A 13,711-nucleotide genomic window follows, 5' to 3' on the forward strand; every position below is an offset into this window, starting at 1 on the left:
TGTAAACCACAACCGTTGCGTCAACCTGACAAAAATAAATAAATAATAATAATATTTGACTTCATGCAAACTATATTTGAACCCTTTTATTGGCGTGGGACGAAGACCAGGCCGACCCGCGAATAGCAAAAATCATGTAAAATTTTTTTACATGTGGAAAAAAAAAATACAAACCCCAAAATGCTTCCAAATTTGCTGATAGACATTCAATATACGTTGTTTTTTTTTACAAATGTTGAAAAAACTGCAAACATACAACCGAATGTCAAACCGCAAATATGCAACCGTATATTTTGGCAAAATAAACCAATTCAAATCTTGATTTTGGCTGCAGAAGAACAAAGAAGGAGCCACAAGCGGCTTTGGAGCCGCAGCTTGCGGAACCCCGCACCGTAGTCGTAGCGTGCGTCCCACGTCGGAATCTCGTTCAATTTCCTGCTTGTGCAAAAGCCGCCATGCACGACGCCGCTTCCGTATTAAGAGGCAATATATGACCCTCCCCCCACTCCACCCCCCCCCCCCCTCCCTGACGGCCATCTCCTTTCATGGTTGGTGTCTCGTGCAACATTAAGCATCTAATGGCAGGATAATGGAAGGGAAGCTGACGGCGCCGCGCCCGCCTGCTCCGCGTCACCGCCAGGCGCTCCACGTACGGACGAAGACCCGTCCTTAGACGAGTGCCATTGAACATCTTAGCAAGCGGGACGGATACAAATAAAGTCTTTGAATTATGCAACACAAGCGCGGAGACGCCGGCTGCAGCACTTCGCGGCCTCGACTAGAAATGAAGAAGAATGCGCAGCGTTCCCGGGAAATGAAAAAGGAGACGCGGTCTTTCCCCGACTACGGCGGATCCTCGGGTTACAAATTCCATTTGTTTCATCAACTCATTGTCAAATCCAAATGTTGGCAAACCAAAGCCATGTGTCCCATTGAAACCAATGGAAATGCAATTAATCCGTTCCAGCCGACATTATATTTCTCTTATTTACACCGTTGCATAGTTAAAAATGCAATACTGTCCTATACAGTGGATAAGGACCCGTACAATTGAAATGCATTCGATGGGGGGAGGGGGGGGGGTGGCTAGAGGGATACCATTTTCAGCAGTAAAAAGTTAACATTTTGTCTATAATTTATGTGATAACAATTAATACCTTTAAAAAACTATTTTTTTTCCAGTTGCTGTCGACAGAATAATTGGTCGTTACCTACTTCCTCAACACAGGTGATGTCATGGAATGGAAATGGAAAATAATAGTATCCCTTTAACACTTCCAAAAATCTTTAAAAAAAAACACTAACAAATATTCAATATGTGTTTTTCACTAGAAATGAGGGGAAAAAACAAGCCCCCCCCCCCCCCCCCCCCCCCCCACCTAAAATATTAAAGCTGCTATATGGAACATTTTCCCCCAAAATATCTTTACACTCGCCATTTATGAACATTCGTTGGTGTTTGTACTTTGTTACCCTCAGCATCACCCGTGACTTCATTTTGTGAGGGGGGGGGGGGGGCGCGTTCTGGTGACAGAGCTGTGCTAAATCAATACATGCGGTGACTCGTTATTGATAATTGATCTCATCAGCGACGATGTGGATGCAGACTCACGACCCCCCGGGAGGACGCGGGGGCGGGGCGGGATAATCGACGTGACAGCGCCGGGGTGCGGCCATGTCGACGGCCCTCAGGGGGATCGGGTGGGGGGGGGGGGACGTGTCGCAGCATGGCGCCGGGCATCGTCTGCTTCACCAGATGATTTATGTATCTCAGTCGGGGGGGGGGGGGGGGGCAGCGCAGCCACACCAGACGGCCCCATTTGCTCCCCTGCCCTCGTGACCTCCTTCATTTCATGGAAAATGTGGATTTGGAGCTTCCTGTCTTCTTTTGTAAACGACAGTAAACCTAATGAACGGATTTGCTTCACCCAAAATTCCGGTTTGTGGTCAAAAAGGGAGAAAATGACATCAACGTAATAACAATAAAAGTTGTCATCTAAAAATGTGAAACTTACCATGTTTTAATGCGATAACATATTACATTAAAACAACTCCTTTATGCGATCATATTTTGACGTGAAATTTTTATTATAGAAGTCGGGATGTCAAAATGAGTGTGTTCATTTTGAGTTCATTTAAAGTTCCTTCAACTCCACTAACTTTTGTTTAACGCACGATAAATGACTCTTACACCGTGTCAATGTCCAACATTAAACGCTTATGCCATCTACGTGCAGAAAAATTACTAACACAAATCAATGTCTCACACTCTTTTTTTTTTCTTTTCAACTTTAACTTCAAATGTCTTTATGAATTACTACTTCTTTATTTCCTCATCATTTAAAACAAGTCAATGTCTACTTGATCTTCAAAATAAATTTCATTGCACAATGTAAGAGTCACTTTCACTTTCAAACAGGCTGGCTGGTGCCAATTTTGTCATTGGCCCAAGGTCACGGGTCGGAACTTCGCCACAAGCTACAAGTGGGGGTGGTTTTCATATGGTGGGGGCGGGGTCGGGGGGGGGGGGTAGACATGACCTGCGGGAAGAATGTCTTGTTTTTGTTTATGTCGATACTTGAAAAGAGGAAAGCAAGAAGCGAACACACGGAAATAGAGCGCCTGCTGAGGCCAAGCTCGGCAGGCGTCCTCGGGTGTCAGACGCACATGCACACGTGCACGCGCGCACACACACACACACGCGCGTCCAATGTTGATGAATCCAAAGTGACAAAGCAGACACAAAGCCTCAGAGGCAAAGTCGGTGGCGATGGCGGCCAGCAGACGGGAGCGCCGTGTTCCGCTTACCGCTTCTTCTTCTGACTGCAGAACGCTCACGCACACGCGCACGTACACGCGCGTGCGCGCACACACGCAGCATTTATTACCGGAGGATGCTCGACACTGGAGACTTGTTCATGATCTCAAATCAGTCATTTACTTTTGAGTTCTGTTCTCTGTGCTTACTATCGATTTTTTTTTTTTAAATACATAATACTGATCATTATAATAATGTTAATAATGAATTAATAATAGGGGTGTCAAAATGAGTGCGTCAATTTAAAACAATTTCGACGCCACTCATTTTTTTCCCGCATGATTAATGAGCGCTCCTTAAAAGCTGTACGGCGGGAATTCCAGTCGCAGCGCAGCGGAAACGTCAACATTGAGCAGCAAGACATTTCATAATAATGCATAAATTTGTGGAGTCAAGTTGTGTTTTACAATTTTAAAAATGTGCTTCATGCTAAAGATATGAAAAGAAAAATGCTGTCATTGTCTTACAAAGGCAACTATGCCATCTCGTGGCAGAAAAATGACTTCAACACAAATCAATATCACGCTCATTTTTTGAAAGTGCATCTTTTTAATTGAACTCAATTTCATGAATTATTATGAAATTACTGTATCGATGACTAAAAGATGCAGATGTATTTCTATTAGCTTAACATTTAATCCCCACTTTTATGTTAAAGTATCACTAAGGAACTTTTCAACCTTCATAAAATATGTTCATAACTCTTCTGATGAAACACGGACTTCAAACGAGTTGAATGTTTTTTTTGCCGCGGCTCGAGGAGATCTGTATCGTTTTTTATTGGCACGAAGCAACTTTGAGGAGGATGGTAGGAACACCGACACACAAAAAACTACAAATGTGCTGACTGCTTGATGGCAGACGTCACTTCCCCCCTTTTCCCCATTCGTTTACAAAGACGGATTTCAATTTGAATGTCGTGAGCTCAAAAACCCACGCCACGCGCTTGTTCTCATGAGAAACGTGGTCTTCCTTCGGGCACAACGTTACCAACTTTGACCCATATGGCGGCGCCATAATCAACATCAACTGAAAGTTCTTTAGTGTTGCTTTAACAAGAGTCTGAAAACTTCTATAAAATATATTATTGTACATTTAGAACAGATATAAAATGCGTGATTAATCGCGAGTTAACTACTGAAGTGGTGCGATTAATTATGATTAAAAATTGCAATCGCATGACACCCCTAATTAATAATAATAATAACAATAATAATAATAATAATAATGTTAGTTAGTTAGGGCCCGGTGAACGGTAAGAATATATATATATATAAGTATATGTAATAATTATATGTAATTAATATGTAATTACATTTGATCAATCTGCAGTACACACATTTGCAAAGAAATAACAATACCCACGAAAAATATGTATTTTTGCCTCTTTTTTTTAAAAACTCCCTAAATGATGGTCAAACATAACGTACGTTATAATAAGTAATTTGGAACGATGTGTGCACACGCCCACAAACTACAGCCTCCGTGTTCACGACGTAACGCCTACAAATGAATGCAAGTCGCAAAAAAACGTGACGGCATATAAATATATGATGGTAGATTGTGTGGCGGGACAGCGACAAGCGCAGGACGCCATTCGAGTCATGTCAAGACTGACGGATGGACGTATTAGTTTGAAGGCTGTCAGTGACCTCATCTTGACTCACGCACGCACGCACGCACGCACGCACGCACGCACGCACCCACAGTGAGGTGGCATTCTGTTGGTGCTGATTGGCAGCATGCGTTTTCCCCTCCACGTTAATCTGGTCCAGAAACGCGCCTCCTCCGAGGAAGTGCGATTGCAGAGCGAAACACCGCCGCCACGCCGGGAAGCACAACATAAGCCCCCCCCCCCCCCCCCCCCCCATCCTCCCCCCCCCACTCGAAAAAAAGCAATAATGACTCAACAGCTTAGTAGGAACTCCGCCACAGCTTTTCTTTTCATCTCACAACAACAAGACGAGCGAAGTGCGGAGGAAGACGAGGAGGAGGCGGCAACGGCGTCGGACCACACCCATCATGCATCGTGACCAATATGGCCGCCGTGCCTCTCACACTCACGTCAGATATATATAGCATTTTGTTTTTAGCATTTTATGCAAAAGCAATGACGGGCCGCGACGTCTTCATTTGCCCGATGGATCAATGACGTCATTGATCAGCGCCACGAAAGAAGACGTTCGGTTACATTTGGTGGGAATTCTGTCAAAACCGACGGAAGGTCCGTCAATGATTATAATTTTGTTGACGATTGACGGGAAACACATTTAGCATTGACAAAAGTGGCTTTTTTTGTCATCGTCAATCCGTCAATAAATTCGGACGTCCCATTATTTAAAAAATAAATAGGATTCATAAAAGTGGCCTCTTGGGGGCAGTGTCGTGCCAAGCATCTACGGCGTACACACTTAAAGTGAATACAGAAGAAAATTACGATTGAATTCTATTCAAAGAACTGTTTTTTTCACACATTGGGAAGAATTTGTGCCTCTGCGTTGTGTTATCTCACCCGCGCGTGTGCGTGTGTGCGTGTTCCCGCAGCATTTGTGTGTGAATATTCGTCATTTGAAGGAAAAACACTCCCAAAAGTCGATGCTAACTTCCGGTTAGCATTTGAATAGGATCCTCCCTTTGCTTTTAGCATTAGCACGAGGCTAGCGATGTTTTAAAAACAAAGCAGGTTTTGTATTTAAGTGTGCAGCGGATGTTATTCTTGTTGTTGTGTGTTTAGTTTGACAGTTAACTCCAACTGGGGTGTCATTAAACATCTTGAAGGACGTTTGGAGCACAACAGAATAACCAGATTAACATACGCTACACGTTTGCTAGTTGCTAATGCTATGCAAGCAAAACGGTGCGTTCGGGGGTACTTTCACAGCGTCGGAAAATTTGGTTTTCTTTGATTATAACAGTTTGGCCCAATTGGACGATTGATTTGGCAGATGATTGAAGGGCAATCATCGGGCCGATTATAATCGGTGGCCTATTAATCGGTCGGGCCCGAGTTTAAATTCTGACCGAATGGATGATCGGTGATCGCTTTGATTGATCGCTGATTGGCCGAAAAATCCTTTCCCGTGTGAGATGTGCGCAGATGTAACGTAGCTTCGGCATGACTCACCAGCTCGACAGAGCCGTAGTGCTTCCTGCTGAAGTCTCCCCGCCGGCAGCCCAAGTCCTCCGAGGCCGAGCTGCAACACAAACACAAAATCTCTCTTGGTACAAAAACGGACGGCAATCGCTTCATGTTTCTTGAAACAAAAAAAACAAAAAAAAACACACAGTCACATAAATCCTGCTAGAATACATTTCTACTACAGTTTAAAAACAACAACAACAGATTAATAAAGTGTAAATAATAGTAGTAGGGGACGGACCGATTATTGGCCGGGGCCGATTATCGGCGACCAATCTGAAGGCCGATTAAAGCCGGTATCTCACCGAGCGGTGAATGCTTGCGAACGTAGCAAATTGAGGGTTTTCATCAGGATTTGTGAGATGTTCACAGACAGTTTTTACTTGTCGCAAATAATTTTCAAACATATTCACGGTTTGCAAAAAACAAATTTGCTACATTTGCATGCATTTGGCGCTCAGTGAGATGAAGGGAACTTTTTATTTATGTTTTTTTTTTTATTTCCACTGTATAAAAAATGATGCTGACACTAGGAACTCCCTACACTTTTTATTAAAAAATAAAAAAATAAATGAAATTAAGAAACGATGTTGAAATTTTGGAAAACTTTTTTCACAGTATAAAACTTTAGGAATTATTTACTTTAACTTTACACATGCTGACCCTGGAAGCTCCCTGCTTTTTTATTTTTATGTTTAAAATTAAAATAAGTTTTTTTAAGATTAAATTCTGACGCTAACACGTTCTCTTTTACTGCAAATGAATATTGGCTTGTTTTTTATTATTTATTTTTCTTGTGATGCTAATATTTTCTCTATTACTGAAAATGAATGCCGGCTCGAAATATCGGTTATCGGTCTCCTTGATTACTTATAATTGGTATCGGCCTTGAAAAAAAAACATCAGTCTATCACTAATTAACAGCGCGATGCAATTCATTTCCAAGTGTCCAATTAAAATAGCAAAAATCTGCGTATGAGTTTGACAGCCCTGCTTTAAAAAAAGTGTATTTTATTAGCTAGCTAGATGCTAATTTCTGCTATGCCTTCTATTGCGTTTTGCTGACATATGAGCAGACTTTCATGACTGGTTCAACATTTTGGTGTCTGTTTCATTCCGTTTTATTTTATGTGTCACTTTTACAGTAAACTTCAACTTGGAATGACAAATAAACAGACTGACGCAAGCGCGCTTGACCTCTTTTTTTTGTAGAACGCTGCCGGCGAGTCTTCCCTTTTGTTCCCTCTGTGTTGTTATATGATAGCCGTCTATTTCTCGACAGTGTAAGCGTGACAACAGGTGCTAATGAATACTTTAGAAAATATGTTTGAGCAAATGGAAATGAGCTTTAAAGCGTGTCAGCGGCGTTTTGACGGAACGGTGACATGGCGAAAAAGTTGTCAGAATGCGGCTTAACAGCCTGTCGTGACATTTCGTAATAGTTGAACGCACAACGGGGTGTTGCACCTCTGCCAAGCCGCAAGCTTGTCGAAATATTTTGTGTCTGCAGCCTTAAAAAGAACACCAAACATAAAAAATATATATTTAAAAAAAAAAGGGGGGGGGGATTCAAGAACACAAATGCTAAAAATAACACTACAACAAAATTAATTGTGTCACATGTCAAGAAAGAGAAAGATTTTTTTTTTTCATATTAACTCATTCACTGCCATTGACGGCTATAGACGTCAGAAATTCATTTGAACTATTTCTATTAGTTTCACATTTTTTTCAAGCATGAAAACCTAGAAAAAAATATTGTACATTTAGAACAGACATAAAATTTGTGATTAATCGTGAGTTAACTAGTGAAGTCATGCGAATGATTACGATTACAAAATGTAATCGCCTGACGCCCCAAATTTTTAACAATCTTTTCTTTTCTTTTTAAATTACGTCAGGCGATTGCAATTTTTTATTGCAATTAATCGCATGACTTCAATAGACTCACGATTAATCGCAAATGTAATATCTCTTCTAAATGTAAAATAAAAAAAATTCTAGGTTTTCATACTCTTGTCAACAAAAGTGGAAAATATGACTAACTAATAGAAATAGTTCAAATGAATTTTTGACGCCTATCGTCGTCAATGGCAGTGACTCCATTGGAACTCAGTTGCTAACCAAAACAGCGCACGCTCGGACATACGAACGCTTCCATGTAGTGGTTTTCACTGTCACTCGTATACGGAATATCGTGACATGTCGTTGAGAACATTTCGGACAATATATCGAATATCGCAGATCGCGCGTATCGCGATATGATTGTTATCATGTGTCGTCGCAGTATCGAATCGAGAGTAACCCGTATCGTCCCACCTTATTTAGACGCAGTTGATGCACATGAAGGTGAATATGAAAACAGTGCCACAAAAAAGCCCAAACTTCGCCCCACCCCCCCCACCCCCCCCCCCCCCCCCCCCCCACCCCCCCACCTCCATCCAGCAACACATCGCGGATTCAATTAACTTTCATGTGTGGAACGCAACACGTCACGTGGACAACGTTAGAGGAGCACCGAGGAGGAAGAGGAGGAAGAGGAGGCGCATGCAACAGATGCAAGGTGCAAACAAACAACAGGAGAGGAGAAAATCGAAAGCATGCAGAATCGAACAACATCTTTTTTTTTTACCGCTGATTGAACGTCAACAGTTTACTGGACGCCGGATCCTCGCTGTTCATGTCTCCTCCAACAAAGTGGTGTGAAAAAAAGAAAAAAAGAAAGGAAGACAACCCCGCCCCCCACACTAGCCCCCCCCTTATTGCTCCATGCACACGACCTCCTCTTCCCCCCCCCCCCCCCCCTCCTTCTGTTTCTTCTTCTCCGGCGTCCTGCTAAGCGAGCAACATCCTCCTCATCGTCATCTTCATCTTTGCACACTGCGACGCCGACACCAGCTGATCACAAAAAAAAAGACAAACACGATCCCAATTGGTGGCTCCGCACCGCCGGAGGAGAGCGTTTCGTGCCGCATGCCCCCCCCCCCCCCTCTGACCCCCCCACCCCACCCCCACTTCCACGCATCGACGCGGTGCGTGTGCGAACGCCACACTTTTTTTTCTTCTTTTTGGGCTGTCGGTTCTGCGGGAGTGGACAGCAAGAGCAACCCCCCCCCCCCCCCCATCCCCTCCCCTCCCCTTCGCTCCTGTGACGTCACCGCCAACCACGCCAAGCTTTTCTATTTGCACTTAACACTCGCCCGGAGCCCAAAGTGATGTCAGGATGCTGGATGACGCAATCGCATGCCGGCATCCGGAACACAACACGCAGCACAGCGCGGGGAATAGGAAGTGGAATTGTTTATTAAAATAATAAATAAATAAAAAAAGGAAGGATGGTGGGGGGAACACGTTGCAGGGTTGAATGAATACGGTTTAGTTAAGTTGTTATTGGTGCAATTTGGGGGTTTCTAAATGCAACGCGACAAAAACAGCAACAGGTTCTGAGGTGGTCTCACGTGACGTCACAGCCAAAACAAGGAGCAGCCCACCATTCATCCAATCATGTGTTCTGTCCATCCCTCACTCACTCGCACTTACTTTGCATCCTCGAATCAATCCGTCGTCATTTAAGACTCTTAAAAACACATTTTTACTCGTACTTGAGTTGACGTCGGCTCACGCTGCGGATGAAGAAAAAAAAAAATCGCAACCGTATTGTGTAAAAAACGAGGGAACAAAGAAAAAGGCTTTGTTCAGTCTTTTACAGGAAAGGCCTTTTATTCAAGGATCGAATTTTTTTTTTGTAAATTGTAATTAATCAATTAATTAATTTGTGTATGTATATTAGTGCCGTCAAACAATGACATTATTGAACTCATTAATTGCGATTAATTACCATCCATCCATCCATTTTTGATTTTTTATTATTATTTTTTTTTTACAGAAAATGGATGGATGGATGGTAATTAATCGCAATTAATGAGTTCAATAATGTCATTGTTTGACGGCACTAATATATATATACACAAATTGATATTTTGAATCCAGATTCAAGTCAAATGTATTTTCATGAACGATGAGTGACAACAAGACTCAAATGTGAATGGAGGGAAGAACATATTAAGATACGCGCGCACACGCGCAGGTGAAATGGGAGCTCAGGTGAACACGACACCACGCGCACACACCGAGTAAAGGTGAGCGCATGCAGGAATTCTCGGCTCAGGCTACACGCCACGAGGCTGCTCATCAATATTTCATCAACAGAAACTCCCCCTCCCCCCCCACACACACCCCCGCCCACTCCCCCATTTGTGTGCGTGCGTGCGTGACCGGAAAGCACCGAAACTTCTTCTTCTTCTTCTTCTTCTTCTTTTTTTTTGTCATGAAAACCCGAGTGCAAAAATGCAGAAAATAGCATCTTTGGTTCTCCTGCCGTCAGAATCCGTCGACAAGAAGCCCACCTGAGATAGGGAAACCCCGCCTCCACCAAACTCCCCCCCCCCCCCCCCCCCCCCCCCAGCCAATGATTACGGTGCACGTACGCCGCTAACGCGCGGGCCCTCGCGACCTTTGCGTCGGCGCGGCGTCAACGAGGAGGTCGCGAGAGCTTTTCCTGCGATGACGTCGGCGCTTCACCGGGGCAACTGGCGGCGGCGGGCAATTTCATTCTCGTAGCCACGTAGCTAAGGCAACGCTATGTGCTAATTGGGTCATTATGAATTCAAAAAGAAGGTGAAAAATTTGTTGACGCTACCCTGGTTTTAACGGCGCGAGCATCATCACAAAAACAAACGAAAGACACGCTTTGGTCCGTTTCAGGCGATCGTAATTATCACGAATGTTTTGGGAACGGCCAATCAAGTCACGTTTTGAAGTGAGAGTGTTGACAAAATGGCGATTTTGCCGGGATTTAAAGTTGCCATACATATTTGCTTGTGTTCAGAAAAGTCCAACTTTTTAACTCATAACAAATCTAAAAATATATTTATATGTTTTTTTATTTATTTTAAGAGCATACAGAAGGCTTTGATGCAACTTCTGATATGAAGAGATGTCTTAAAGCAATGGTAGTTTTTTTAAACAAAACAAAAAAAACTCCAACAGGTGGCAGCAGAGTATAAGAGATCAGCCAGGGTCATGTTGCAACAAGCTCTTTTCCTGCAGTGTTTTTAACAGGTTTATGATTAATGATGAAACTTAGCTCTGTTCTAATGCTAATTGCTGCAAAACGGAAACAGAAGTTGTTGTTTTTTCCTGATGAAAGAAGAGACTCTAATCTTTCTTTTGGGAGGTTCCATGTTTTTATAGTAATCGAACACACAATTTTGTGGGCCTTGCAAAATCAGTCAAAAACCAGTAAAACAGCTGGGAGCAAAGGGGGTTGCTTCAGTGTAAATGGCTGGGAGTTCAACTAATAGGGAGCCTTGCCAAAACCCTGTCTTTTGATCCTTTAAGGCCACCGTATTTACCTCTTGCCTTTTGTGAAGGCCACAAAGTTAGTTGTTTCCAAAGCGTAGTGTTGATAAAACCTCTCCTTTTTGTTCCTTACAGGCTAACGTACTTAACATTCGTGTTCAGAAAAGCGAAACAAAATGTCAACTTTTTGTCCCTCTAAAAGCCACCATACTTCTTGTTTTTGTTTGAAAAAGCCAAACAAGTCCAAGTTTTGTGATGGAGAATATTTTTTTCTATCTTTTTAGGCCCATTCTACTTATCGCTTGTGTTCTAAAAAGCACAAAATGTATTATATATTTTTTTAAACAAGAGTTTGGAATTTTTTTTGCCTTTTTGGTCCTTTAAAGCCACCATACTTATTACTAGTGCTGGATACACTCAAGTTTTTTTTAGCTTTTCCAAAACATAATAATAATAATAACAATAATAATAATAATAATAATGATCGTTTTTATTTATAATGCGCTTTACATTGATCGTACAGGCGACCATCTTTAGCCTTTTAAGTCCAACTTAACTTCTCCTTCACATTTGCTGAAGGAGAAGTTAAGTCGAAGGACCGTAAGTACAAGTTCTCCACAATGTTGACTTTTTGGCCTTTTCGGGTCACCAAACATATCGCAAAAAATTCACGAAAGGCAAATTGAGCCAAAGAAGTCCAAAATCAATGACAACTTTTGGCACAACATCGGAAAAGCCAAACAACTTTGCAATGGAGGAGCTCGCCAAACGCTGGCCAAAATTCTCGTGGCTTTCAATTTAGTTATTAAAAGAAGCGCAAGACTGATGCGGTCCTAAAATTGTCCGCTACAATTCACTATTGGAAAAAAAAAAAAGGACCATTTGGGTCAATATGAGTTGACGCAACGTCTTCGTCGATCGCTGCTGACAACGCTCAAATCCGCCACCAGGGGGCTTTGTTCCGCAGATCAATTGAGTGGTTTAGCCTTCACGCGGGCATCAATTTTTTGCACATGGACGTGTGTGCGTGTGATCGGGTCCGCGTGGACGATCCCACGCTTTCTGCTCAGTACAGATTTTGTAATTGAGAGCTTTGACGCAACGTTGCCTTTTATGCTCCGAAAAAGACTGCTACCGTCTGATGTGTCGATTGTTGCACTTTGACCCCCCCCCCCAAAAAAAAAAATCGTTTGGCCCTTTTTGGCCACCGAACTTATACGGATATTTTGGTAAAAGAAAAGATGAAGAAATAGTTTGAAATAGAAATCAATTAAACAAGCCAATCAAACAGCTGATTCGTGAAAAGGTGAAGAGCGTCCAACAAGTCTGACGTTAAATGAAGCGCTATGACAAATTGTTGCCTTTCTTCTTCAAAGTCTTTGATTTGTTTGTGTCTACTTTGGGGAAAACGTTATAGATTGATGTTTTTTTCTTGACCCTAAAACTGACCTGACTGAAAAAAAAAAAAGATCGATTTTCCTTCATTCACCCAATGAAACTTGCACGCCTCTCCCTCTTAACAATATGGGAGGAGTCTGCCCTCTTGTGGTGAAAAGCACTCATTACAGCCACATCATACAATTCAATGTGTGTGCAACTACAAATGAATAAATACATGAATAAATAATACTTATTAGATAGATTGCTCATTTAACTTAGAGGTAAAAATATTTTCCATATGATTATTTTCCACAGCATAAATGTGGGGGAAAAACATGAATACTTGAATGTACTTGTAACATTTATTTTTATATCAAAAATATCCTTAGTTTTCTGTCAATTAATATCATTCATAATAGGGTTCATTTTTAAACGTACAGTATTTATTTCGCTTTTACTGTCTGTACAGCCATACAAACTGTAGTTAACCTTACTTTTTGTACACAATACTTAGTTACCTTTTATTCTTGTTTTTAATTATTATCTTGCACTCAACAAACACTCCATATTAAAAACAAACTCCACTCTAATACTAAAACTCGATAAAAGGAACAAAACTGCTCTAAAACAAAATTGAGTGAAACGAAATTAAGTCAAGATAAAAAGAAAAAAACCCGAAGTAGAATTAACGGAAGAGCCCTGAAAGGAAAACACACGACTTTGCCTTTTTCCACGCACGCGCGCACGCACGCACGCACGCACGCGCGAGAGCAGCTTCCAACTGCTGACCTCAAGCGCCAACCGTACTGTAACACTTGTCATTAGCTTGTGCTGGCGGGCGAGGGCGGGGTCACGGGGGTAGGGAGGAGGGGGGGGGGGCGGGGGGTCTTACATAAACCCTCCCACTCACTCTCTGGCTTTTTGCGTCATCCGCGGTTGAAAAACGTCTCGGGTCGCCTCCAACTGTACGCTGGCGTGCGTCCAGCCGACGAGAATGGGAAATGTTTTTCCAG

At 42.4% G+C, this 13,711-nt stretch overlaps 1 protein-coding gene across 6 annotated transcripts in view; it reads right to left on the minus strand.

The window, feature by feature from the left end:
- garnl3 (GTPase activating Rap/RanGAP domain like 3) overlaps positions 1-13,711 on the minus strand; it is a 49,635-nt gene that overhangs the window by 24,636 nt on the left and 11,288 nt on the right. For 5 of the 6 annotated variants that reach the window (XM_086097546.1, XM_086097544.1, XM_086097541.1 and 2 more), the window contains exon 2: positions 5,943-6,012. In XM_086097546.1, the coding sequence (XP_085953672.1) occupies positions 5,943-6,012 (70 nt within the window). Of the gene's footprint in view, positions 1-5,942; positions 6,013-8,589; positions 8,692-13,711 lie in introns of those variants that run through there. The other variant, XM_086097545.1, reaches the window with a different exon arrangement.

Source organism: Leptonotus elevatus, chromosome 15 (assembly GCF_054856555.1).
Source record: "Leptonotus elevatus isolate MCC_2025b chromosome 15, RoL_Lele_1.0, whole genome shotgun sequence".
Lineage (NCBI taxonomy): Eukaryota > Metazoa > Chordata > Actinopteri > Syngnathiformes > Syngnathidae > Leptonotus > Leptonotus elevatus.